At 44.0% G+C, this 27,599-nt stretch overlaps 1 protein-coding gene across 3 annotated transcripts in view; it reads right to left on the bottom strand.

Annotated features, from left to right (window-relative positions):
• TMEM255A (transmembrane protein 255A) overlaps window positions 1–27,599 on the bottom strand; it is a 577,786-nt gene that overhangs the window by 114,993 nt on the left and 435,194 nt on the right. For 2 of the 3 annotated variants that reach the window (XM_069612683.1, XM_069612682.1), the window contains exons 5-6: window positions 16,603–16,677; window positions 4,453–4,605 (exon numbers count right to left, since the gene is read on the bottom strand). In XM_069612683.1, the coding sequence (XP_069468784.1) occupies window positions 4,453–4,605; window positions 16,603–16,677 (228 nt within the window). The remainder of the gene's footprint in view (window positions 1–4,452; window positions 4,606–16,602; window positions 16,678–27,599) is intronic. The other variant, XM_069612684.1, reaches the window with a different exon arrangement.

Below are 27,599 nucleotides of genomic sequence, written 5' to 3'. Positions count from 1 at the left end.
ACTAGTCTGGCTACATTTCTCTGTGTTGGTTCTATTACCAATCTGGTGCCAGGTGACCAAGCTGAGGGGGGCAATTGGTGGCGACCCGGGGGATTTAGGGGAAGGGATGTTCCAGAGGACTTGCCGTAGTCCCTTGGGATTTCATTCCACTTCAATACAGAACAAAGGTACTTCTAAGACTCAAAACTGCAGTGTAAACTATTGAATCGAACCTGTAAAGCTAGATTTAATTTCATCTCAGAGATATATGGCACTTGCATAAGATTGCTTCCCACTGGTGGATGTCAAGGAGAAACAATACATTATTTGCATGCGTACACTGCATCCCACCTCCGGTTGTCTCAGAGACATACAACTTTTGCATAAGATCTCTCCTGACTTCTTGTTGTATAAGAGATATATTGTATTTTGGTCAGCCATATCTGGATATCTATGTACTTCTCATTGCTTACTGTTCTTACTCTCTTCTCCTACTCTCATCTCCGACGGCCTGTCTGCTATCTGGGACTGGTGTGCTGCCAATGATCTCTGTCTTAATGCCAGTAAGACTGAGATTCTCCTCATAAGCACACCCGCTCCCTCTTTTCCTGTCCCTCTCTGGCTGGCCTATCCTGGCCCTCTTCCTGCTCCCGTGAGGCTAAAAACCTCGGGGTCATCTCCGACTCCACACTCTCCTTCTCTCCTCACATCTCTGACATCTCTAAAAAGCCAAACTATCAGCTGCACTTCCTCAGGGGTATTCTTCGTTTTCTCACTTTCCCCCAGAAGCTCACTGTCTCCAGAGCACTGGTTCTGTCTAGGCTGGACTACTGCAACAGCCTCTTTCTAAATCTGCCTGCTTCTACTCTCCCCCCTCTGCAACTCATCCAGAACAGGACTGTGAGACTTTTCCTTGGCCTCAAGCCCAGGGATCGTATCTCTCCAGGACTGAAATCTCTGCACTAGCTCCCAGATGCTGCGAGGATTAAGTTCAAAACCCTCTGCATTGTCCACAAGTCCTTCTGGGGCCTGGGGCCTCAATACCTTCAACGCTCTTTTCCTAAATATCTTCCTTCTCAAGCTCTTCGCTCATCCACCTCCAACTCCCTCAGGGTCAGCCACTTCTCCAAGCAACGAGTTGGGGGTAGATCTCTCTCCGCAGCAGGGGCCTCCCTCTGGAACAGCCTTCCTGTCTCCCTGAAACTTGAGGAGAACCACCTCCGGTTCCAGAAGCACCTCAAAACCTTCCTCTTTGCCTCCGCTTTCTCTCCCTCTCTCCCCTGCTAAAATCACTGAACCTGCACTGAATATGCAACTGGGCCACTCACTGATCTCGGTCCTGGGCCCAGCCACTCTTCCTGCACTGCCTCCCTGCACTACGGGACTGTCTCTGTATCCTACAGCCCCACCTACCGGCACTTACCTTGCACTTGCCACCAGCTGGCCCTATTATTTATCTTGTATTCTACTAACCTTGTACTGCACTTTCCCCTCTCCCTTCCGCTCTTCCCTTGCACTTTTCCCTTCCGCTCTTCCCTTGCACTTGTGCGGTCTGAATGACACCTGGCCTAGTAGGATCATTGTCTGTCTCCCCTTGTCCCCCCCTGCCTCGTCGTGCCTTGAAACACTTGTGTATAGGCGCGTTACAAATGCCATATCATATCATATCATATCTGCCTCCAACTCCCTCAGGGTCAGTCGCTTCGCCAACCAACAAGTTGGTGGTAGATCTCTTTCCTCGGCTGCGGCCTCCCTCTGAAACAACCTCCCTACCTGAAAATGGAGGAGAACCATCTCTGGTTCCAGAAGCAGTTCAAAACCTTCCTCTTTGCCTCTCCTTTCTCTCCTCCTCTCCCCTGCTGAACTCCTGGCTGAAACTGAAACTGCACTGGTCACCTGGCTACCCCCTGTTCTCGGGCCCAGGTGCCCTCCCCACCAGTGGCACACCTGCACTGCCCCTTGGAAACCCTTGCGCTCTGGGGCTGTTTCTGTATCTCTACAGCCCCCTACCAGCACTTGACACCTGATGTCTGTACTTACCCTTGCACCTGCCACCAGCTGGGCGCACTTCTTATTTATTGCTGCTATTTATTGTTTCTATTTATTTACTGTCATCCTATGTACTGCACTTCTCCTCCTCCTCACACTTTTGCCCTCCCCAACCTCCCCTGCACTTGCGCAATCTCAATGTCACCTGGCCTAGTAAGATCAGTCTCTGTTCCCCTCCCATGCCTCGTGGCGCCTTGAAACACTTGCGTATAGGCGCGTTATAAATGCCACATCATATCATATCCACAGGCATGGGGCACAGATTCTGTGTCGATACCTTGGCTAAAGTCTCTCCTCTTTGCATTTCCTCAATTTCACCTGAATCTGAACAGGTTGTCAAAAGTATGACAGGAGGATCTGTTGATATTGGTAGCCCCAGAATGACCTCATCAAGGGTTCTTCCTGTTTCCTGTGGTGGCTTAGTTAATGGCGACCCCACCGTGGAAGCTCCCAGAAGCGTGCTGCCCTTCCTTACCTTCAGCAACAGTTAGAGTTTAAGGCCAGATCTTCTTCAGTTTGTGCAAGGATGGTTTTCTTAAGGGGTTGATGGTTTCCACTTTACCCTGTCAGTCAACGTTAGTCCTGAGGAAGTCTTACTGAAACCTCTTTCCTTGTGTCTCGAATTTCCTGAGGTTTCTCTCTGGCTAGACCTACTGCAAGGGCAGTGATTCCATCTTGGGTTCTTCTAACTCTCCTCAGTTTTCCTTGACACCCTTTGAGCCCTTCAATCTGGCAGATATTTGCCCCTATGTCCCGCCCCCTTTCCTCCATACTTTTGGGACATTCTTTGCATCAGGACGGGACCAGAGCACTTTTGAAGCATCAAAAAGAATGTGTTGTCCTTCTTTTATTTTTATGCAGGGCCACCGCACTTGACCGTAGCCCTGCCTTTCATGAGCTTCGCCCTGCGCATCGCCCTTCCGTCCTTTTCTCCGCGCGGTCGGGGTTAGACGCACTTGCATCGTGGGGAATATTTTCTTTTTTCCCACTGGTCCTTTTTCTTCCTGCTCCAGTTCCACAATTTTTTTATCCTCCGTCTATGCCAGAGCATCAGGGATTTGTTCCTGTTCTTGGTGCAAACATCGTTTTACGAGGGTGGATCCCCATTCTCTCTGTTTCGCGAGCTTGGGCCCGGAACATCAGTGGGACTCTCTGTCTGGGCACTCCAGTGGAGGCTCGTCAAGTGGGAGGAGGTGCTCCAACAGCGTTCTCCTTCAAAATTACAGCACTTCATCAATGAAAACAGGAAACATCTGGTAAGTTCCTTCCTTTTTAGAGCACCGCAGCCAGGGGACTCACTCTTGGGGCCTTCTGGTTCTGGGAGGGGTCCAAGTGGCTCTTGTTCCAGGGTTCTCCCTGAGGTGTCACGAAAGGGATCTAATCTGGATTCCAGAGTTTTCTCTGAGGCTCCCTGTCAAGGGGCTACAAAGACATTTTTTTCCTCTGAGGTTCCCCATCTGGGGGCTAAAACTAAGCCCAACGCTCCTGGGGCTGCTGCAACCAGGATTGTTCCAGAAGTTTCCCAGTCCGGGACTAAACGTACCAAGCCAATGTCTCGAGGTTTCCTGTCAAGTGACTAAAAGTACCAGGGTAAACCCAGAGGATCCCCGGTTAGGCTAACCAGGGATCCTCTGGGTTTATCTTTGATATATCATATAAATGATATATCTTTGATATATCAAAGAACAGCAGGATTGAGGAGCTACCGGGCGTAACCTTAAGCTTCACCACAAAAAATCTTGTGGTCGTACCGGTCTTGCTGAGGGGGCAAAGAAGGAGGGCAAAGGCCCTAAGTCTTCAAGCACCGGCCCTGCCGAGGATCCCTCACTAAGGGCTCATTCTTCTAAAGAAACCAAAAGAGCTGAAAAGCACTCGAAGTCTGCTAGTACCGGCTCTGCCGAGGTTCCCTGTCAGAGGTGTGAGAAACCTGAAGGTGTCTCCCTTGCTAGTCCCTGGGGATCTGTCATCCAGGTGGCCAGTACACAGCCAACACTATCGGATCCAGTTCCTGGGGGTGGACCAGTGAGGGAGGATCACCTGGATGGGGGGACCTTGGGGAGTGGGACCCCGACGGGTGAGACGTGGCATGCCCCTTCTTTCTACACCTTTTCCCATCCTACCACGTAGGATATTCCAAAACACTGCCCCCCATTTCAACACGAACACTTTCACACAATATGAAAGACAACAGACTAACACTAGAGCTGTTTACCTGACATGTCCCAATACAAGGGTCAGGCAAAGTCAGGCAATTGACCAGAATCACACACACACCTGACGGCCCTTTCCCTTCCCAACAGGGATAAAAGGTGAAGCACAAGAGCACACGACGAGCAAAGCAGACCACACAATGTGCATGGCAGTTCAAGAGGTGGAGAAAGACGGCGCATACTGAGAGGGTGACAAGGAGAGACGCGACCTTACCCTTTCCGACCAAGGCCCGTGAATACTCTGCAGAAGGAATCTTAAGACTGCAAGCAATAGCCAGCGTGTGCTGCAGCAGATGTCAACGGTACATGAGACCCTCCTCCGCTGATTACCAAGCTGGGGAAAGATGCTTGTCTCGGTGGTACCAACCTTGACTCCAAAGATAAAGAAAGTGGAGAATCGATTAGAAACTGAACTGTGTTTGGCAAAAAGTAGCCCATAGCTAAATTGAACTTTGAAAGGTTTAAAGACACTATTGATGAAAGAGGGGGAAAACCAGCAACAGAGGAGTCCAGCACCATGTTGGTGCTCATGTAGGAAACTCTGGGAAATTACCCGATGGTAGAAACTACCGTATCCAGAAGCCCTTGGGAGGAGGCGAGAAGAGGTCAAAGTGGTCACACAGGGGTCTTGTAAAATCCTCTGTACCGTCGAATGTCTTTGAACAATAGATGATTGCGGAGCTAAGGGAAATGAGTCCCGCTTAGTGAAATGAGTGCGTGAACTGTGTGTTGTAAAAGTTGGCGAGAGTGAAACCGGCAGAGGGAAGCCAACCAGAGGGGCAAAACCCAAAGAACTGTTTAAAAAGACATTAAGATTTGTGAAAGTAAAAAAAGTCACAGTGAACCCAAAGGAGGGAGGCTGACGTGTGAAAGTGGTCGAGCCCGGAAGAGGGAGATCCGGGGGTGAAAAGTTATCACCCAAAGTTCCTTGAAAAGGGACCTGTTCAGTTGATTTGTTCGAGATGATTTTGTGAAGGGTCTACGCCCCAAAGAGGCGGACCCAGGGGTGAAGCCATCACCCAAAGTATACGTGAAACTGAACTTTGCGTTTGTTTTTTGGATACATCAGGCTTCGAAGGCAAGAGTCTTTTTATTGAAAAGAGACTTAACCATCGAAGAACCTGCTAGCTGGTATGAAACTGTTGGCTCATGCAAGCTGGAGCGTGTGCTGTGCTCAGGAGATCCACTTTGTCCCATGCTCAAAACGTGGGGAAGGGAGAGCCCTGGCAATCACATCCTGACTTATTATTTGTGAACACTTCTTCCTTTATTGAAAACCCTATCCCACACTCTTTCTGTAATTAGTTGTAAGGTTTTACTTTGACAAGACGCCACAAGAACTTACTTATTTTTGATTTGATGGTTGAAGCCTGCTCCCATCTTAGATTTAGGTTATGCATTTTTCCACCCTTCATTTACAGTTTAATAAACACCCTTGAACTGTGATAACTTGTGTCGGTCTTTACTGTTGCCACCATCAGTACCTTACATAAGGGCTAAAACTAATCCAAAAGCCCCTGCAATCCCTGTCGTGACAATGGCCTCACTGAAACCTGTGGCACAGATCACTTGAGGCAGTGCCAAAATGGCGGTTCAACCCACGCGGTTTGAGGCAGCCTTTTTGAGGAGCTCCTCCACACCAACGTTCTCGACAGCTGGTACAAAGGGGCTACCTTTGGGGGCAACCAGCATTTTCTGCAAAGCATGGACAGTAGAAACCCTTTTGCCTTCCAAGGAACTGGTGTGCAAGGTTTCTGCTGCCACCCACAGTCTTGCTTTCTCCTGCGCCCGCTCCCTTACATAATGTGGATACAGCTGGAGGAGGGCCATCTTGCCAACCTGCCTCATTACAATCTTGGGAGTATGCCCCTCCAGAGCAGCCTCTACTCACTCCTCTGCCTAGACCTTCCTCTGATGATGCGTTCTTTGGCAAATTCCAGGTCCTCATGCACTAAGACCCGATGTAGGCTTACTTTAAAGATCTGTTGAAAGAATTGTATCCTAAGCCTCTCCTACTCCTCAGCAGGTTTCAGTAGTGCCTCCTCCACTAACTTTGGATCCCCCTCCTGCACTGCCACCACTGCCTCCGCTGTCACCAGTGCTTAGGGCTCTGGTGGTGCAAATAAATATGCCCACAGTGTCTTAAGTACCCCGTGCCGCGGATAAGTTTTTTGTTCCCGCCACAACTGACGAAGAGCACACGGACCAGGATTGCGAAGACCCGCACCACTCGGTCAGAGCTTTCCATCTCTGAGTCTTGGATATGATGCTGTTGCTGGATATTCCCATACCCGAGCCTCCAGCTCCACAAGTAGGCATGCTTTCAGGAGCAATAACTACCACTGCAAGATCTTATGCTGTTTATCTTTTTTTGTGACATCCTTTCTCCAAAACGTAACCTACCCTTATCAGGCTTAGATCACTGAATACAGGCTGGCATTGTTATTTGTCCTTGAATTAAATGCACTAACAGTTCGAAGGATATGATGTGGCGAATTACCCACAAAAAATTGATAACACTGACTATATTGAAAGTGGACATTTAGTTTCTATTTCTGGGGTCTGTTGTTCAGAGCGGTTGTTCAGCGTGACATCGAGAGAATGGAACACCCAGAAATGATGCAAGCTTAACTTTACATAATATTTGGGCGATTGCAAATGGCATATGTGCTGTGCGCTTGATGACTATGTGACGGCCAAATGTACTTTTTGATGAAAAGAATGACATTATATGTAATGTTATGTTGAAGGATGCCCTCCGCTATAACTGTCCGAGTGCTGCACTTGCGGTTTGCTGTGCCTTGCTCAATCATGCAGAGTTGTGGGTTGTTGGTGTCCTATATTGTGGTGATGACTCCTCCAACACCTGCACCTACAACCTGTGTTCAGGCTATTGATGTCTGCACCGCCTTGTCCCTTGGCATATCCCGGTGTGCAGCCACCATTGCATCCCTGGTCACTGTTAAGGCGGGGGGGGGGCAGAACCTTTTCACTGTGCCCTTGGGCTCCCTTGGCCCAGGGGGTTATCTGTTTGCTCGCTTCTCTTTCCACTTCAATTATAATACCCTCTGTCTGTGGTTCACCTATGACGTTCCTATCTCTGTCCTTCATTTCAGGTAGTGGTCGCTATGAGAAATGGGTGCACCTGGGTCTCTCTCTAATTTGATGGTCTGATTACTTCCCAGCACTTCCCTGCACGTCATGGTGTGACCTACCCTCTGTCTTGACATCTCTCTGTTCATTCTGTGTCATGTGGATGTAGCTCATTTGTTTTCATCCGGTACTGAATTATAACTTTACTTGTTAGCTAACATATTTGAATGTGTATATTTGATTATAAAACAGCTACTGGCATATATTATTGTATTCTGTCATTTACATTGCTATAGTCTACCGTTCTGTGCATTCCATAGTTTGCAGCTCCCGTCTGATGGAGTCTTCAATCAACACTGGACGATAATAATCAATGCCGCTTCTCTGATTACCATTATGTGGGATGATCGACAAGGACCAATCTGTCCTTTAGTGGTAGCAGCAATAAGGAGCAACCAGTCAGCGTTTATGATTTGAAAACTAGCTGATGTGAAGGCGTTGCATTTGATAGTGTAATGACTCCTTATCTGCTAACTAATGGAACACCATGTGGGTTCAACAAAGATCAGGAATGGCACAAAGAACATTGAAAAAATGAAACACAGGGATGAATCGATTGCTGAACGCAATCAGCGTTTCATGAAGAACTTATATAAAACATTCAAAGCATGCAATGTTTGCTAGCTATAACTTCTATTGGCTAAAGATATACATTTTTTCGTGACATAGGGGGTCATTACAAGTTGGGCGGTAAGGGATACCGGGCACCGATAAGGAGACCAGTGCAGGTAATCCCTTACCACCCAATTCCGAGGTCCCTTAGCAGGAACCGCAAGGGACGTGCCCTTGGACCACACGTTCTTTACAGGTCCCTTTAGGGGACCAGGGAGCTAATTGCGGGCCTGCTATTAGCAGCCCCGCAATTAGCGCCTTCCCCACTCCCATTGAGCCCTATGGGGGCTCAAATGGGAATGGGGAATGGTTGGTTCAATGGGGACTTACTGGTCCCTCCAGGGTTGGAATGCACCAGTAAGTCCCCATTAAACCGGACCGGTGTCGGACCCGGTATTGGAGGCAGCCATGGCGCAAATAGCGCCATGGCTACCTCTAACCTTGGAATGAGGCCCATAATCTTCTATTTTGAGTGTTATGTGAAAAATAAAGGTACTTGTTACATTGCAGACTATTGTTGTTTTCTTATAAATGTTTTCTTCTCCTATTTGTGAAAAGAAAGACTTTGCACTATGAGAGGATGTGTGTGTTTATCTTCCTGGTTCTGAGTTAGGTAACGTTATGGCGTGAGTGATGACAAGGTATGTTTGGCTATCTGGCCCACGAATGCCATGAACATAGGTGGAGCATATCGTTTGGACAAATAGATGTCAGATAAGGGGCTGGCGATCTATATTCTTGTTGTGAGGCACTTGAATTTAGGGCGATGTATCAATGGATAAGATTAGCACAAGATGGCGGCGCCCAACCTGTTCTTTTCGCATGTCGAAATGTTAGGAAAATTAAGGTAAAATGCATATGATTTATTTTTAAGATTGATTACAGTATGCTTAAAAATACATGCCTGATCGATTGGGACAATAACATTTCTGAGCGAACTTCCCCTTTAACAATAAGAAACATATAGAGACAAGTTAGTATTCTGGATGTACATTTGCACTAGGTGAAGAGTAACTATCTGGTATTCAAAAGTTGTCTAATGAACTCTGAAAACATGTGTTTTACCCAACAGGCTTCCTGTGGGCAGATATGGACCAAGCACTATCCTAATAAAATTGAGGTAATGATCATGCCAAATCATGACAATGAAAACCCATACATGTCAGGACATTAGTAGCCAAAGACCATTTAGATATTATAGACAATTTACCATGGACCAGAACAGGGGTCCACAACCTTTGGCTCTCCATATGTGTAGGGCAAGAACTTCCATGACCACTAATCATTGACTATACATGCTAGCAAAGGTTGCAGACCCCAGGACCAGACGATATTCATTCAGAGTTATAGAAATCTGTGGGACAATGGTGGCTGCCATGTTTGTCATGGCGACCACCACTGCTGATCTCTGAGGTGCACATGCACGGATGATGGGGCACACTTCAGAATCGCTCTATTGACCAATGAAATACACTGGGAACAGGGATCTGTCAGGTTCCCGTGCTGTTTATAGCTGCATGTGGTGATTTATCAGAATCTGGGTTACTGATCCCCACCCTGTGGATGTGGATGTGGTGCATCCCTTTCAGCCTGATTCTCTTGGCTCAACAGAATGAGCCTGTTCATGTTCAAAGCACCAGGGGGCATGAATAGAGGACCGCTTCACGCTTGGCATGCCGATGGGTCTGAGCAATGCAAAAGGTCCCAATTCTAGATGCCCTTTTTAAACTACTTCCTTCAATTGTGAAAAGTAGGCTGGTGAAAGGGCATTTTAAAGTGTTTAAAGTGCATTATAAAGCGTGCACTTAATTCACAAATGGGATGCACATTGAAATAAGTAGAAAATAAAAGCATTCCACTACACCTGATTTGTACAGGTGCACAAGAGACGGAATGAATGGATGATCATTTCTGACTTTTCCAGGCATTTAGTTTTAAGTGGGACAGCAGCCCCCTGTTTCTTTCTTTTGTGTCCTTGAAAGAGGGATAGAAAGGTTTTTTCTTTTTTTGCCATATCAGGGCCGTCACTGTGAAATGCTCTCCCAGCATGTGTGGCTGGAATACATAAGCGTCTTGCACACACATAATGTATGCAAGGGGGCTGGACAGTGCACCATTTGTGCTCCCAGACATGCACAAGTCACTTTTATGATAAAGGTGAACTGTGCATTTCCAAACACCGGCATCTAAACAAAGTGCATGCTCTGTGCTATCTTCAGATGTCTGATTTCTTCTAAATTGGTCTCAACACATATCAACACAACGCTGCACCAGCCACTGCAGAAAGTAGCTCAATAATGACGCCAGAAGTGCTTTTGGGGGGATAGTTCGGGAGCCGAGTGCACTCCTCACAGGAATGCTGTCCCCGGCCATACAAAACAAGCAATGGAAGAGCCAATAGTGTCGACTTTTGTAAAGAATTTGAATAGGCATCTGATAGGCTTTCACCATTAGCCAACTATTGCCATCATATGCAGGGAGTCCACTTATGAATTTCCCCAGGGGTGCCAGTTGCTAGATTTGAGTGAAGGTCCATTGAAAGTCTATTAATATTTAGCACAGATTGCCTTTCCCGGGGGGTGCCCAAGTCCCAGAGCACCAACATGCTTGGTGCCCCATATCATATGCCAAACCTTCACTGCATGCTCCAGTTATAAGTGTCCTGCCTCTTCCGTTACCCAGTGGTGGAAGAGAAAAAAAGGACTAGTGTAACTCTGCATGCATCCAAAAAGTAGGGCATGGGATGGTCAGACGGGGTTGGGAGAGGTGCGGGTGTGTAGTGGTGGTGGAGGGGTGACCAGGATCACGAACTTTGGCTCAAATTGTTGAAGTTCAAGGTCTACAGTAATAATGTCTTATAGAGTTTACTTCGAAAAACACAGATTGCATAATAAAGCCACATGTTATGTTATGTTAATGGATTTGTATTGCACCAAAGCCCGAAGGCATTACATGACAACATGTAAATCCTGACAGCAACAGAACCAAAAGAATATAATTGTGGCTTTAAGTGTCACATCCTGAATGGTAAACTGTAAATCCCAGAACGCAAGGTAATGCCAACCTGAAAAATCTAGTTAACCCCACTGTACTTTCTGTGATTTAAGACATATAATAAAAGAAGTTGTGTAATAAACAAAGATAGATATACTGATTATTTGTCACAAAGCTCTAGCTCGTTGTTATTCATGATGTTGAAAACATTTGATTAGTGATTTAAAGCACCTTTATTTTTTTGCATGTCAAGATAGTATACATCATGGATATGAACACATCTTTAAATGGTCGCTTTGTGTTGCTCACTTTAAATATCAAAGATTTGTAAGGTAACTGGTGCTTTGGAAGCTTTCTGGGTTGGAAATGTTCCCTCATGCATATGAAAGGCTCTGCCACTTATAAAAGAAATGTGTTTGCAACCTGATCAACTTAATGACCTGCAGAGCCACGACGGTGTGTGTGTGTTTGCCTAGATGAGACTTGGGAAACTGGCAGTGCTTGAATGTCCCGCGTGTACCGACTCTATATTTGACTTAGGAGAAATAACAAGCGTCAAGGTCATGTTTCTTAAGCCTTTAAACTAAAGTTACGCTCTGTAAAAAGCAAACAAACTAGTGGTACAGCGTAACAACGATTTATATTACACTTCCATCTCTGCCGTTACCCCCACTCCATTCCACACTCTGGAATCCATATTCCCACACTCTCACACAGACCACTCAGGCCAGCAGTCTCTCCTCTGAAACACATATGTATACCCACTCACACTTACATTCACACATTCAACAGGCACACAGTGAAGTACCTTTGACAAGGTGGCCTTTATACACTTCTGGCATTACATTACTACAATGCTGTGAACACTTTGATATAAAAAGGATGCCTATACCAAGTAAGAATGTGCTGGCCATATCAGAGGTTTTACCAATGGGCCTCATTACCTGTATGGCGGTGTGGAAAAGATTGGTGGTAACAGGGTGGTAATTCATTTACTGCCATGTTACTGCTGTATTCCTGCAACTCCATATAACGAGTTTGGTAGTGAAGTGGAGGATTCACCTCCAGCAAAAAGCTGGGGGTGAATCATCCCCCATTACTGATTGGCAAAATCAGGCGAAATGTCGCTGGCACAATTACCGCCGGTGGTAATTCTGCCCAAATCCCTGTGGAGTCCTGTGGACTCCAATAAATGGGGACTAACGCTGCCTACCACCACTTGTAATCCAGCGTTAAATCCGCCAGACCAAGTGGCGGTAAAGCTATATCCGTTTGGTGGTATACCACCAAAATACCACCAAACTTGTAATGAGGCCCCAAATCCTGTTTGTTCATCGCAAAAACTCATTAGGGAACTGATGAGGATGACTGCTATATTATGTCATCTAACGTTATGATAAAACATTTGTACTGCGCTCATTACCACGCTAGTGGTGTTATGGCACCAAAGCTTGTCTGAATAGGTGGCATATTGTGCCTATCCCTGGGCTGAACCGGGCAATGGTTTCTGAAAGGAGGAGCAGAAAAATAAAAATAAGGAGAGGGGGAAGTAGGAGACCAACAGACAGACAAACGGAGGGAGACACGGGGGTTGGGAAGGAATATGGTTGTGGTTGTGGGAATGCGCTGGACGTCAGTGCTAATGGAGAGTGATGTTCAAGAGAGAGGCCATAAGACCCACTTGTTAAGCCCAGGACTTTCTTTGATGGCGATTCTACTGCACGGCTGAGCAGTACTATAGAGATAGTTAGTGCATGGTTGTGTGATGGACACGAGAGGTGCTCAAGTGGGCCCTTAAAGTGTGGAGGATTGGTCATCAGATAAAAGTCTATAGAACGTCCACCCTTTGGCCAAGGGGATCATCTGTAATGAAGGAAATACATTACAAGAAGCACATCTGTGCAATTGCTGAGAACAGGAGCTGTGCAGGCAGCTAGATCAGTGAAATCCACTACACACTTCTGTGTATTCTTTAGAGATTGCAAGAGAATTAAGGGGGCTAAGGGGTGTTGCCAGGTCTGGAAAAGATCTGGGGCTACTCTAATTTTGGGATTGTCGGGACTGGTGCCTAGCTAGCCTTTTTGTTTGTAACCCCTGAGCTTCTATCCTGGGCTACAACCAAAAGACCCGGGGCTATAACCCCCTTATCCCCCCCCTTAGCAAGGCCTCTGGGCTCAAGTGGGTAGCGGGGGGTGCTCTGTGTACACTCATCAGTGCCACTCTTCTTCTACGCCAGAACTGACTGAGAGAACACATTGCTTTGATAATATTTATTATGAGAACCCTCTAGAATTTTGCTCCTAGCAGCATCCTGAATTAAATGCTCTACTGTTAAAACTAACATTTTGCTGCTGTTTGGGCACAAGGGCACGTACTGCTATCGACCCCAGGGGTTCATTTAATTCAGCCATTGAAACTGACTTGTGCTGAAACTCTAGCCCCAGTCCGCAGATAAAAGGAATTCTGTGCAAGCCCTTATTCCGTTCGGTGGACGGAAGGAATGTTGTGAAAGCCCCTTTTGTGTTCGCTGGCAACCATTTTGTGTGTTCTTTGACCACCATTTTGTGAACAATGATCTGTTGTCAGCAGAACAACAACAGCAAGACACGAATGGCTGATTTTTCAGCGCACATAATGGCAGTCGCTTTTTATTAGGAAATGTGTATTTGTGCCCTAGTTTGGTTCATAATATGCTTTTGAATGTTCCTTTAGATGTTGGCTTTATACGTCGAATCGCTCATTGGAAGTCTGTTGGCGCACACTAACGCACTGGGGCATGCACGGAAGTGACATAGAGATGATTCATGATATAGAAGGGACCCGGAGAAGGGATATGAAGGAGGGCTAGAGCTCGCATTACTCAACAGCTGCTGCAGTGCTGCCCGGACTGCACTTTTTCCTTTTATTAAAGCTATTCGTTGGATTTTCTAAATCATTTTTGTACGAACCTACTGTTTCGCTACCTACCGTTGGGTGTTTTTTGTCATTTATGTAGAAAGCCAAGTGATATCACTTTGCCACGCCGCATTGGGCCACGTATGGGTAATTTATTATAAACATTACTGTGGGTCATTTGACCTAATATAACTAAATAACCAGAAAATATTTAATTTAGAAGATTGATAAGCAAACGTCGTATGTGGACACATGTCATTTTTACAAACCATATACCTTTTCATGCCAATTTAAGTAAAGCAAACTGCTTCTATCAGAACAATTTTGATTACACTCTACAGAGCTCACTCTCTGGAAATAGTGCATTTAGGAGTTAGTCCTTCAAATGCTTCTCAAAACTTTAAAGGGTCCTGCGCTCAGCACAGGGGCTTTAGGGGAGGGCTGTAAACAGGTGCAGAAACTGCTCCTAAAAAGAAAGTACGTGTGCCCAACAAATGACCCGTTATTTTAGAAGCCAACTTCTAATTTAGTAAATGGATGTATCGAGGAAAGCTGATTTACAATGTTCAATAAGATGATTTTCTGGAAAACAATTTGAAGCTAATTTTGTAAGAGCTCGTAATTTGGCAGCGGGGAGCCTTTACGTTAACACTGCAACATAAACAGCTCTGCGCTGCAAAATCTTGGTCATTTGCACGGCGGAGTGCAAAAGTGCAGTGCAAAAGGTGCTGTACAAGCGTGCATTTGTGTTGCGTTCCGCCCCTCCTCCCTGCCATACAAATCCAGGACAATGGGGTGGAAGGCTTTTACGTCTTTCATCAAGGTTACACGCGGCCGACTCACTTACCTCCAAACATGGTTTCCATGCAGACCTTGTTGAATATATTTGTTAATTGAAATTATGCAGTAGGTTTTAGTATTCTTTTTTTTACAGTAATTTCTTTGTCGCGCCTTGAAACACTTGTGTATAGGCGCGTTACAAATACCATATCATATCATAACATATATAAAAATACTCTTAGGAAAAAGGAAACTATCCCTGATGAGTAACCTTGCACCAAACACATTTGCTTGATACTTATGAATCTATAGCCCATTGCATTATTAAATAGGTGTTGGAAATGTGATGCCCTTACAAGGATTCATAGAGGTAGCCTATGTGAAGCACATAGATGGATTTTGGGGCACGAAGATGGAATGTTTGGTGAAAGAAAAATGTGGTGCACTTAGATGTACCGTGGTGGGGATAGGAAATGTGATGCACCTGATGGATTTTGGGGGGGTAGGAATGGTGTAGTGGTCTCGCTAGCCTGTCCATTTATGCAGATGCTTTATTATGATATCCCAACACTCTGATGGGGCTGCATCTAGATATGCCGATGGCCTGACACGGCGACTAGAATAAAGCACATGCAGGCTAACACATGTGTTACAAGCATTTACACCTTATTATGTAGTAAGACTATAGAGGTAACCTGTCTATTGCACTTAGAGAACCCCATCATTCTAGTTTCTATGGTAGCCTGTTGGGCCCACCTTGAAGAGGTTCTAGGACAGCAAGTCTATGGTGCTGGTAGACTTGAGGGTAGTCTGTAATCAGTGCCTAGATAAGTCTACGAAGGTAGCTGACTTTTCTTCTCCACAGAAGACCGGATGACGCAGCAACATCAAAGATACGCTCTATCTGAGCTTAATGTATGCATAAACACACCACTCAGGTGGACACCTACCGCAGGCACAGCTACCCATCCATGCACTCTAGAATGCACTAACGACTATGACAAATTCGGTCTAGCTGGTCACATAACCATTTTGGACTGAAACACCAAACCTGTCTCAACACCTCTAACATTAGAATACAATGACAACCTATGAGAAAAATTGGGTACATATCGAATCTCCTACACTAGCGCTCTGTCGTGACCTCCCTAAGCACCCGTCCTTCAGCCAGCCCTCCTATGTCCTAATCCTGGCCAAAACGCACACACATCTTAGTCACATACCTGGACTTCGGTCCTCGAGTGCGTTCCTACCACAAAGCGTGTTGAGGCCATATAAATGGGAAAAGGCGCTATATAGATGACTGCTACAATACAATACAAAGCAAGTACGTATTCAAAAAGGATGCACAAGCTGACAGAAGACTAAGGTTACCAGGTGACTCCACTTCACCAGTATACCATGCCCCAGCCCTGGACTTTCATTCTCCACTCCCATCAACTGAATAAAAGGGAGTAAAATAAAAGTTAAAGCAAAGCCCAGGACTGGAGTAGGGTGTCCCAAGTGGCATGACGTCATCTGGTTACATTAAAAAAGACCAATGCAGCTCATTTATAACCGCAGTGGTTGGCATTTGATTAAACCATTCCTTATGGCGGGCTTTACGTTTATTTATTTTTTTTAAGTAACTAGAGGTTACAAACAGTATTCAATCTCTCTGGATCAGAGGAGACTGCCTTCCCCTAACAATGCTGCAGCTGCACTCGCTAAAATTCCTGATTGCCCTCCGCCAGCCTATTCACTGATACTACTACTTTTTCATCTATCATTCCATCCTCCCAGGATATTTTCAACCTATATTTTGCCATGAGTCTTTTAAACAGAAGATACAGCAGGCTACCTTTATGTCTCAAAATAAATACAATTACAAAGAAAATTGAAGCCAAATAATTGTACTTGACAGAAAAATTCCAGAAATCTTAATGCTCACCTCAGTGGTGTGTTCTGAATATGGTGATTCCTGTGAGAAATAACGACATTTGCCTTCGTAAAGTGGTCTTAGGTCCTGGAAGAAGAAATACAATGCATTCTGAGCTTTATTGAAAAAGGGGCGGTTTGGGTACAATACAATTTAAAACAGATTTCAATACATGTTACATCAGTGCTTTATGAAATAAAGAGAGAAAGAGAGAGAGAGAGAGAGAGAGAGAGAGAGAGAGAGAGAGAGAGAGAGAGAGAGAGAGAGAGAGAGAGAGAGAGAGAGAAACAAGGCTGTGAATGTGTGCTTAAGCTGCACGGTGCACACTCAAGCAGGCAAGGAACAAGCTATTGTTGCTTTATTCATGTTGAATGTTAGTCCATCTACTGAAGGTTCTATAACCAGACATTGTAGGTAACTACGGAAGATATGCACGGAATGAGGGTGCCAACCATGTTAATTGCAGGAAACCCATGGGTGTCATGGAAAACCAAGAACACTGTACTAAAACAAATGCATAATTGGATATATACTATGCGTGTATTAACACTTGCTACTACAGCGAAGGACGTTTTGAAGCACTACCTTGTTGGTTAATTACTCACTGTGGAGGCATTGACCTAATATGTACGAGGAAGTTGTGGTAGTGGGGAATAGGGGAGTGATTAATGTGATTGGGTGACCATGGACCCGGAAGTGCATCTGCAAATACCCCAGTATCCAGTGCACGCAGGTACTGTTCTGATTGCTAACGGCTCTACTTTTCATTAATCCTTGTCCTACTCTTCACGCATGGCATTGCTCATCAGACAGGAATCCTTTTTGAATATAGTTATTTTTCTAAAGAACGGAAGACCGTGCCCGGAGCATAACAACCCATTGTATCCCATAATCCTCCCGATATAAACACTGTCTGAGGGCCTCAGGAAAAACGTAAGACTAGACCAATTGCAGCACACATTGCAGAAAGATAATTCTCATAGAACCAAAAAATAAACTCAAACAGTAGCTGATTGTAGAATTCCTAGCCCAAATACCTGTGAAGAGGAGTAATGCTCATAGATATTGGAAGCTTTCCAACCTCTTCAGACACTCCAAATGTGACAAACAAGCTTTGAGAAATGTGAAACAAATGCTCTATCCAATAAAGCGAGTAGGACACCCTCCTTGGAGGAAGCCCATGCAAAGTAAATGGATTAAACATCTCTTTGTTCATGTGAAATCTAGAGAAGATCTTTGGGCAGAGGCAGGATCACATTAGAGAATTACCACATAAGGTTAAAAATAGGATAAAGGAACGCACCTGACGTACTAATTTTGCATACTGAAGCTTTGTCAGTAAGGTTTACGTGCTTTGAAACCACTATGATGGTGAACTGGTGCAGTATAAAAAAACCCATTAATAATAATAATAATAATAATAATAATAATAATTAGTATTATTATAATAACGTCAATTTAATGCACTCCGGTGGTTCAAGAGGTACGACTGAAGGACCCTGAGGCTTGACTCTTGACCAGACTTCCTTAAAAGCTTTAATGGAAGCCCATTGTGCGGTTCTATGTCATATCATCGACAGTCATTTTTACGACTGGTGTTTTTACGAATACATTTTGCCGAAAAAAGTCAGACTTAAAAAAAAAAATGTTGGTGGGTTCCCCGCAAAAGCCGCCCCCCCCACCTATTTTTAACTATTCCTGATCCGCAACCCCTTATCTGCCCTTTCCCATCCCCCCTAAATTTCAATGATTTTTTTAGGCCAAATGTATTTGGAAAAAATCCAGTCGTAAAAACAACTGTCGATGAAACGACCTCGTACCCATTGTGCACTAAAGAACAAGCTGTGAGTCGCCAAGAAAATATGTCCGACATAATGAGAGTAATTCACAGGAGAGAGGCCGTAGGGCTCTTATGTTGCACCGCCATTGGAAATATGCCCAATGTTTGTTCAGGGTTGCAGCTGGCTGGAGAGACCCCTTCCCTGAAAGCCCAGCTTTTCAACATCCACTTTGACTACATCCAGTTATGGGAGTGGGACCCATGTCTGGGTAATTAAAACCAGGAGTTTCCATACAACGATGTGGCCAACTGAGTTAAGAGAGGACATCCAGATCATGTGGAACAAAATGGGACCAATAAAACTACCTCTGCTGTGTTGTCCCGGATTTTTAGGCGGGCTTTTACACTCAACTGGAAAAGAGGGAAATCATACAACAGACCTTCCGGCCACTACAGGGCCACTAGATCTGTGCTGCGTGCCTGTGGATACCAGTACCTGAAGTAAAAACAGAGAACCCAAACATTGGCTAGAGATACAAAGCAAGCTATCTGAAGTTGGGTTCCACAGCAAAGAAAAGGCCCAAAAACAAAATGGGTGTGAGGAAGGCTTAAAAAATACATCTGTACATCAGTGGATAAATCAGACGCCACCCCTGCTGAAGCCCAGTCTAAATTACAGCTGCCGCCTGCCTACTCCACAAAACGAATGTAGGGTGTTAGAATCACCCTGGAGTTAAAGTGGGATGCTTAAAGAGTTTCATTCATTCATTGGCGCTCAATAAATACCGAAGTAATAAAGAAGGTACAACATGATCGGATGTTTAAAGGTACGTTGTTCCACAACGTCGGTGCAAGCAATTGGGACAAACAAAATTGAAAAGGAGCATGGGGAGGCTGTTAAGATGACAGCATAAATTGTGTAGACAAACGTAACTGTATGTATGTTGTCTTATTTTGATTTGTACCGCACTCCGCTGCCATTTGCATGCTCTCCAGGCACTCGCACATGGTTGATTTAATTTGATGAGGTCAGATAGATAGGATGAAGCAAGGCCATGTGCACATTTAAAGATAGTATAAAAGTCATGAAACTTAAATCTAGAAGAAATAAGTCGCTGTGGGTGAGCCATGTAGAGACTATTGAACCTGAATACAATAAGGACTGCAGAATGCTGCTAAAGGAAGACTCACATAGTTCTATGCATATCTATGAATAGCAACATTATATCAAGAGCATTGTAATAATCTTTTGTGACAGTCCCAATGGATGGGCAGACTAATCAATAGATTACTTGGCTTCAAGGTATGTCGGTGATAGGGCAACATTCTATTTTTGGGAGTTCTGCTGTTATCTTACTTTAAGGGATCCCTACATTTCCCTTATTCCACCATTGGTTTCTAGGATCTCTGGCTTAGTTTGTGGTCAGAGGGACTTCTACTGACGTCCCCCTGCCACTGAAACCCTATGTTAGTATGCTGTGCTATGTTAGTCCATATGGCTCATACAACTGCGCTGCTCTTTAAGCACCCCACTTTAACCCCAGGGTGATTTTATCACCCTTCATTAGTTTTGTGGACTAGGCAGGCGGCAGCTGTCATTTAGATTTGGCTTTAGCAGGGGTGGAGTCTGATTTACCACATTAGTACTCACATGTACCTTTGTGGTAGCCACTGAGGTACGAATGTATTTTTTAAGCTTTCCTCACACCCATTTTGTTTTAGGGCCGTTTCTTTGTTGGGGAACCCATGAGGCAGGGCTAGAACGGCAATTGTGCAGACATGGGTTCACTCTGAGCCCTGACCTGTCCTTTGGCACGCACTTGTCCTCCTCACATGCTGAACTGCAAACCCCATGGGCCTTTTTACCACCATTTTCCCGAATGACTTTCTTGGTTGTGAGTCTGGGATAGGAAGCAGCCATGGCTGCTCTTTTTGGCCCACTGAGCTAATCAGATCCGATTGGGCAGGTTCCTTCATCTTCCTGTGGTCTTCCTCACCATTATTTTCACTCCTGGCTGGTGGGCCACCCATGCACGAATGCCAGTTGTTCTTCTTTTGGGTTGTCTAGGAAGTTGTGGGTCTGGGGTTCAAGTCCCTGGGTGAGCGTATCCTATAACTCGACCAGCAAGATATGAGATGTTTTTCTTGATCTGCCAATTTGAGTACTTACCTCTGGGACCTGGGCAGGTGGGTTATTCTTGAAACTTACCAACTGATGTCCCTGTGGTCATGGGTTTGTTTAGGCTTCCTTCTGTCCTGTTTTGCCATAGACTTACATCAGCCTCATTCTTGCTTTGCTTCTCTTCTTCCTGGGGATGCGATTCTTAAACTTGGAACAGAAGTGCTTTGAGACGGTCCCCTCTGGCGTCCCCTTTGGTAGGTTGCTGCTTTCTCTGCAACTGTGGGGTAGAATTCAGACTTACCTGACTTTCCTTGATAATCACTGTCGAATTCATCAACTGTTACATATCTTTCATTCGTTCTTGCCAATTGGACAAGGCTCGATATGATGGTCATTGACATACAATTTCACTCGACAACTCGACGGACAAGAATCAGGCTACTTTTGTCAATTCTGATATTTACTTTATTATTTAAAATAAAGTCAATACAGAGGTGGTTCCCAGATTAATGCAGAGGAAGTCACCACAATGTTACTCAATCACAGACAGCATATCCACAAAAATCAAACAGACCTGCATGCTTCAATCTAAACAATATTATACACACACATCTATTTTTATAGTCCAAAGTATATATAATGTGAATTCCGAATAACAATAGGACATTGCAATTGTAACTCATGGCCATTTGGTTCAAATGATTCTTAGTCTCACATTACTATTCTTAAACTATAGTAATGTATTTTTACATTTTCACATAATAAACAGGGCTTTTACTTCTCCAATTTCACCAGCCAGTGCTTTTATAAATAAACTGTTGCATGCCCCCCTCTTTCCCATGTGATTAATGTGCTGGGGTCTGCTGGTGTGTATGTCATTTAAAGTAAGTGCCTAGTGAATTACACCAAACTCCTGCATTTATTTTAGGTTACGGAAGTAGTGTTACCAAATGACAACGCACACAATTGCAGCTCACCCACCCCAATCCAAGAAAATGGTTCTCAGATTGTGTACTCCTCCCATTTCACTTCACAAATGAGTCCCCCTTTGCAGTTTCACAATAAGGGATTTCCTGGGATTTACATTCAGTTTAATTTTTATGGAAATAGATATGGATCCTTTAAGCAGCCTTCCTCTGTCAGGCTATGAAACTTCATGTTTGATTCATAGTCTGCATTTCCAACTATGCCTATGGAAACACACAAGTTCAATTTAATTGGACTTAATTTACAAAAACAAAACTCTGCTTGGATTGCATAGAAGCGCTATCAGTTTTAAACCGCGCAGTCAGCACACAAATTCAATCAGCTTTATTCAAATTCAACTCACTTTGCACCTAATTACAACAAAGAGCACGGTGCATTTTACTGTACAGCGCTCATGTATTCTTATGGGAACTAGTTCCCCCTTAGTGCTCCCAGACCAACTATTCAGGGGACTTAGCATGGAAAGCACTGACGGGCAATTCGGATTTACAGTGGGGATTTATATACTCACTTTAAATGATGCTTCCAATTTTGGAAATCAGCCTGGACCTTCTCAGATTGGAATCCCTCAATCAACAAGGACCCTAAGCCCCATGTTTTTCAAAGATTTGTCCCTGCACCTCTCTCAAAAGTGGGGGCCGATGGCTAAGAGTTGAAGTTAAGTTCTCATGAATTCAACTTGTACTCAGTTCAATAGAAGGCTGACCATACAAATATATGCAAAGTCAATATAAAATATCATTGATTTTTGGTATGTATATTTAAACTGTTCTGTACTATATTTAAATCAGACAGTCATTGGAGTAATGAACACACTGTTACATCAAAGTAATCTTTTGAATACAGTGAATACACAGGTGCATTTTGTTCTTTCTATAACATTTGAACACAAATCCCAGGATTGTTCATTTAACTTTTATATCTTCAAAATTGAATATTTTCGTAGCACGTGCTGTATTCTCCTGTTAGCCGAATTATATTTTGGACACATTTAGTTATTTTTGGGTTTGACAATATTCCATTGTGGCTGGCACTGTTCTCGTGTTTTCAGTGCTGCGCCTCAAGGAAACAAGTGAATGGATAAGTATTTTCTCAAAAAAAGGCAAACTGGTACAAGCTTGATCTGATCTTTGAGGCTGAGATACCTGCCTTGCTGTGTATCACAAATGTTGGAGTAGAATTTGGGAGTGCCAAAAGCTTCCTGCAAAATGTTTTCTGGGTTAACAGTAAACTAGCCATGTTTTGATGACTCCATACGCACCATCATTTCAAAGGGTTATGCCTTAAAATTGTTAGCAAAAGGGATAATACGCCCAATAGACTGTGCCATTGTGTTTCTTGTTCTCTACGCGCAGTTTATTGCTCAAGTTGGCTGTGAATCAGACACTCATATCGTAGGATAGCACATTTTCGATTATTGCACCTCCTGAATGGAATGTCCAGAGCCTTATTGAGAATTTCTTGCCAAAAACTAAGACCACAAATGTGCTTGGGTTTACTAACAGACCCCCTTTCACCCATGTAAACAGTGCATGCAGCAGCGATACAAATTTGAAGGGAATTTTCTATCCTTGTAGGAAGCATGCTGTCATCAGCGTACAAAAGAATAGGAATTTTTTTGCCTATTCATTTAAGGGACATAATTGCATAGCTTCTGGAATTAGTAAATAGATTAAACAAAAGGGGGGCCAAAACACATCCTTGCTGAACTACCTTCCCTATTTCGATTGAGGCTATGACTAGGCCATCCCTAGAGCATCTAACAACTGCACAATATGCATGTGCATATAAAACAGCTTGTGGGAGATCTGGTGGGGCCTATCGACTGAGTCAAAAGTTGCAGCGAGATCTATAAATGCCACATAAAGAATTTTGTTAGGTGCATATGCAGATCTGGGGGCCAGCAACACGAGATTAAGGATTTGATGTTCTGTTCCCAGTACTGACCTAAAAACGCCTTGGGATGCAGATAAAACCTCATTTTCTCACACTCATATGTGTTGTGTCATTAGGATAACTCCCCAAAAACCTTTTAAGAGTTGTCAAAAAGCAATATTGGCTTGTAATTACAGGGTACAGACATGTCCCCTCCTTATTTTGTGGGCATAGAATAGCTTTCTTTCAGCACAGGGGTAGTACTTTAACTGCAAAAGTTGAGACACAAAACATGTGCTAAAAGGGGGCCCATATTTATTTGTTAGCAACATAGAGATGTGAGGGTATAAAGTGGGCGCCCAGGCTTTTCCCAGATTTGAGTGTATTCATGGCAATTATGACCTCAGCTATATGGAATTGGCATGTCTGAGTTGTACTGGGGAAATTTGAGTCTTCCGTCAAAGTGCAACATGGAATACAGAGCACTAAAATATTTACTCCATGTATCGTGTCGAGGGAAATGGTTGTTTCTATGGTGTCTCATCATATGGTAAGCATGCAGGTGTTGTCTATTACAACAGGCAGCACCTCTTCAATGGCTTTCTAAGTGAAAAATTTCTCCAAACAGCTGAATCATATGTGTCACATTTGAAGAATCAGTGTGACTTTTCAACACGTCTCGCTTTAACTTTAGACAGTCTTCCTTTGCCTTTAATTCTCCCCACAGATCTCTACATCCCAACTTCTCGAGGGGGAAGACTGAGAATATTGGGTTGTTCCATAAAGGATTGAATAAACGTTGGTTTGCAAATGTCGATGCAAAACTGCTCTCCAAGCGAATTGTAATTTTTGATGTCTTCTTTTTGCTTGGTCGGTCTGATATTTCTGACTATCGATACTGTGGCTTCCTTTTTGGGACTCTGTTTCTTTGGGTAAGAAAACTCAGATCCCAGCCTCTTTTCCTTCATTGCGGTGCATGGTTGACACCCTTTTCTCTGTTTTGTTTTTTCCTTTCACTGTTTTCATTAGGGAGTCTGCAAGGAATTTGAATTCATTCAACTCTAGAGAGATGTAGGCTGATATAGTATAATTTCTTGAGATTTTAATTGGACACATTCCTTTCAATTCCTAATCCTACACTAAATATTACACAATGACACAAACATAATTAAATCATTTTACATAGATTCCCTTTCATTCAGAGGTTGTCTTATTTGGAGGAGTAACTGATTCCTCTACCAAAGAAGAGCATTCCGGGAATGACAGGTCTTAAGCTGGTTCATGTGGATCCAGCCTTCCTATGTCTGTTCTACTTTTGGAATTTTTATTTTATAAGGAACGGGACAGATCTTCTCTGTAATCTAGAAAGTCTTGTGCCAATTGGCAGGATATGTGTGCTCTTTATATTGGTTTCTTTGGAAATGATAGAGATAAACTCAGTCACCTATCGTACGCCACCAGGTCATAGCAGATCTTTGCACTTACCAAGGTCTTCTCCAGGTTCCTCTGTGCACATGCAAAAGGATGTTGGAGATGCTTTAGCAGGTTCTGCACATATTCATGAATGGTAGAGGTGTTGCTCACGTCTGTTTCTGTGTCCGGTCCAACAGATTTATTTATTTTATTTTTATTTTATAAGGAACGGGACAGATCTTCTCTGTAATCTAGAAAGTCTTGTGCCAATTGGCAGGATATGTGTGCTCTTTATATTGGTTCCTTTGGAAATGATAGAGATAAACTCAGTCACCTATCGTACGCCACCAGCTCATAGCAGATCCCCACAGATCTTAAGGCAAGACCACTTTCTATGGTCATGAGTTTAAAAAGGGACATCTTAATAGCAAAAATAGAGTAGACCTAAGAGCCATTCACAGTAGTGGTACTCTCAAGTCCCAACTGGGTCCAGAATTCACCACAAATCTCTTCCAAATTGCCATTATTGTCTTGTTATATCGTTCCACCACTCCCCTGGAGGATGGGTGGTAGCTGATATGTAATTTTCGCTTAACTCAGAGAATTTATCACATCTTAGTTATTACTTCACTGGTGAAATGATCAAGATTCCTGGCCGGACTCAATCTTCTGAGGGAGGCTGAAACGAGAAAAGATGTGGGTGATCAATGAACTAATTGCAGTCTCCCACTTGCAGTTTAGGGAGGTGAGATATTCAATCTACTTTGTAAAGAGGCATGTAACAGCCAACATATATATTTTGCACATGCTAAACAAATCACTGGTCCAAAAAAGTAATTCTGAAAATCAGGCCATGGTACTGTCATTCCTCTCTTTTGTAGAGGTTCCCAGTGAGTGGGAGATCTCGGTTGGTACTATATACACACCAGACATCCATTTTGATATAAATGTAGGTCCAGACCCATGTGTGGCCAGTAAGCGACCTCACATAGCATTTCCATTGCCTTTTGAATTCACTGATCACCAGCTCCTGCTGCGTCATGGGCTGGGTTTAACATTATGCTTCAGAATGAGGTAGGTACTACTCACTGATCATAACCAGATTGGGGTTTTTTAATCAAAACTCCCATCTTGAATTTTGAACATGTTCTGGAATTTCATTAATATTTGAAGATCTTCCTTTGCCTGCCGATTCGGTTGAGATAAGGGAAAGCTTTCTGGGTCTTCTGCATATTTGTAGAATATTTCAACAATTTGGTCTACTGCATATTTGTAGAATTACTGATTTTAAGAGTGCCGGTGATACAAGGGTTCTTTCCATTTGGACACAAGACCTGTCTGGTCTGGGGGAATACCAGTAGGAAAGAAACAAAGCCTGCGCTGCATCATAATGGGATTTCGAAATCAAGCAGTGCAAGTCCTCCCCTCTCCCGAGGTACTATTAACTTATCCCATTGTATTTAGGCCTGCCTACACCTCCCAAATAAATCCGGACACAATGGACTTCAATTCCTTAAAAAAAGACCTCAGCACCTCTATCTGCACATTCAGAAAAGTATACAAAAACCTTAGGAGAAGAATCAATTTAACCAGGGGTATGTGTCATACAAGGATAAAGTCAAATGTCTCCACCTTTCAACGACAGAACGGGCATGACCCAGTTTTGCTACATGCTTTTTATGATACAAGATTTCCGGAGCCCATGCCAGTTTAATCCCCAAATAGCGGTGCTCTCCTCGTTCCATTGAAAGCCTAACGCATTGGTATATATCCCCATCCCAGCGGTTAAGGGAAACAGCACAGATTAGCTGTGTTCATATTAAGACCAGAGTGACTCCCAAATTCAAGAACATCCCTCATAATGGGTGGAAAATTGACCTCACGTTCAGTAACAAACAGATTCATACTGTCTGCATATAGCGAAATAACCAGTCTATGCTTGTGTAGATGGACACCTCTGTGGATATGATTGGACCTGATTAACTACGTAAGAGGTTCAAATGCCAGAGCGAACAGGAGGGGAGAAAAGGAGCACACCTCTTGTTCTCCGAACCATCCGAATAGGTCCAGAAAGATGACCATTAATACAGTGACACACAACCGAAGAGGTATATGGTAAGGAAACTAGTAATAAAATTGCCTCACCAAACCCCATTCACCAAAGTACAGAGAACATGAAGGGCCATCCCACTGAGTTGAAAGCTTTCTTGGCATATAAAAGGGAAGCGTCTGCTGATCCAATGCCGAGAATCGGCCAAACACTACGCTGTCCATATAACGTGGTCCTCTCTGGGATAATGCCCGACTGATCCGCCTTTGCGCTTTTAGTCATTAATGGAGCAAGTTTGGCTGCCAGAACCCTTGACAATATTTTGTTATCAATATTTATGAGGGAAATCAGTCCATACGAGGAGCAATTTTCTGCTTACTTCCCTGACTTCAAAAGAAGCGTGACAACAACCTCCCTCATGGACTCAGGTAATCTCCCATCTTTGAAGATATGCTGAAACATGTTCGAAAGGTGTGGCGTCAGAGTAGTGGTTAATGTCTTATTAAAGTCGGCGGTGTAGCTGTCTGGACCTGGGCTCTAATGGCATTGTGGATCTCTTAAGCCATAACAGGGCAACACAGCCACTCCCTCTCACCCTGAGTGAAACAATAAAACGCTACCTGAACTTAATAATTATCAATCAGAGACTGAGATGCTGTAGTCTTAGTGAAGTATAAGACGCTATAATAACCCACCAGGGTCTGTGCGATATCATCATCTGTATATTGGAGATCTCCAACTCCATTTGTTATGGCTGTGATGTGAGATTTTGGGGCTTTGAC

This window comes from Ambystoma mexicanum, chromosome 5p, assembly GCF_040938575.1.
Source record: "Ambystoma mexicanum isolate Mex_15411 chromosome 5p, UKY_AmexF1_1, whole genome shotgun sequence".
NCBI classification, from domain to species: Eukaryota; Metazoa; Chordata; class Amphibia; order Caudata; family Ambystomatidae; genus Ambystoma; species Ambystoma mexicanum.
This window is presented reverse-complemented; position numbering and strand designations above follow the sequence as displayed.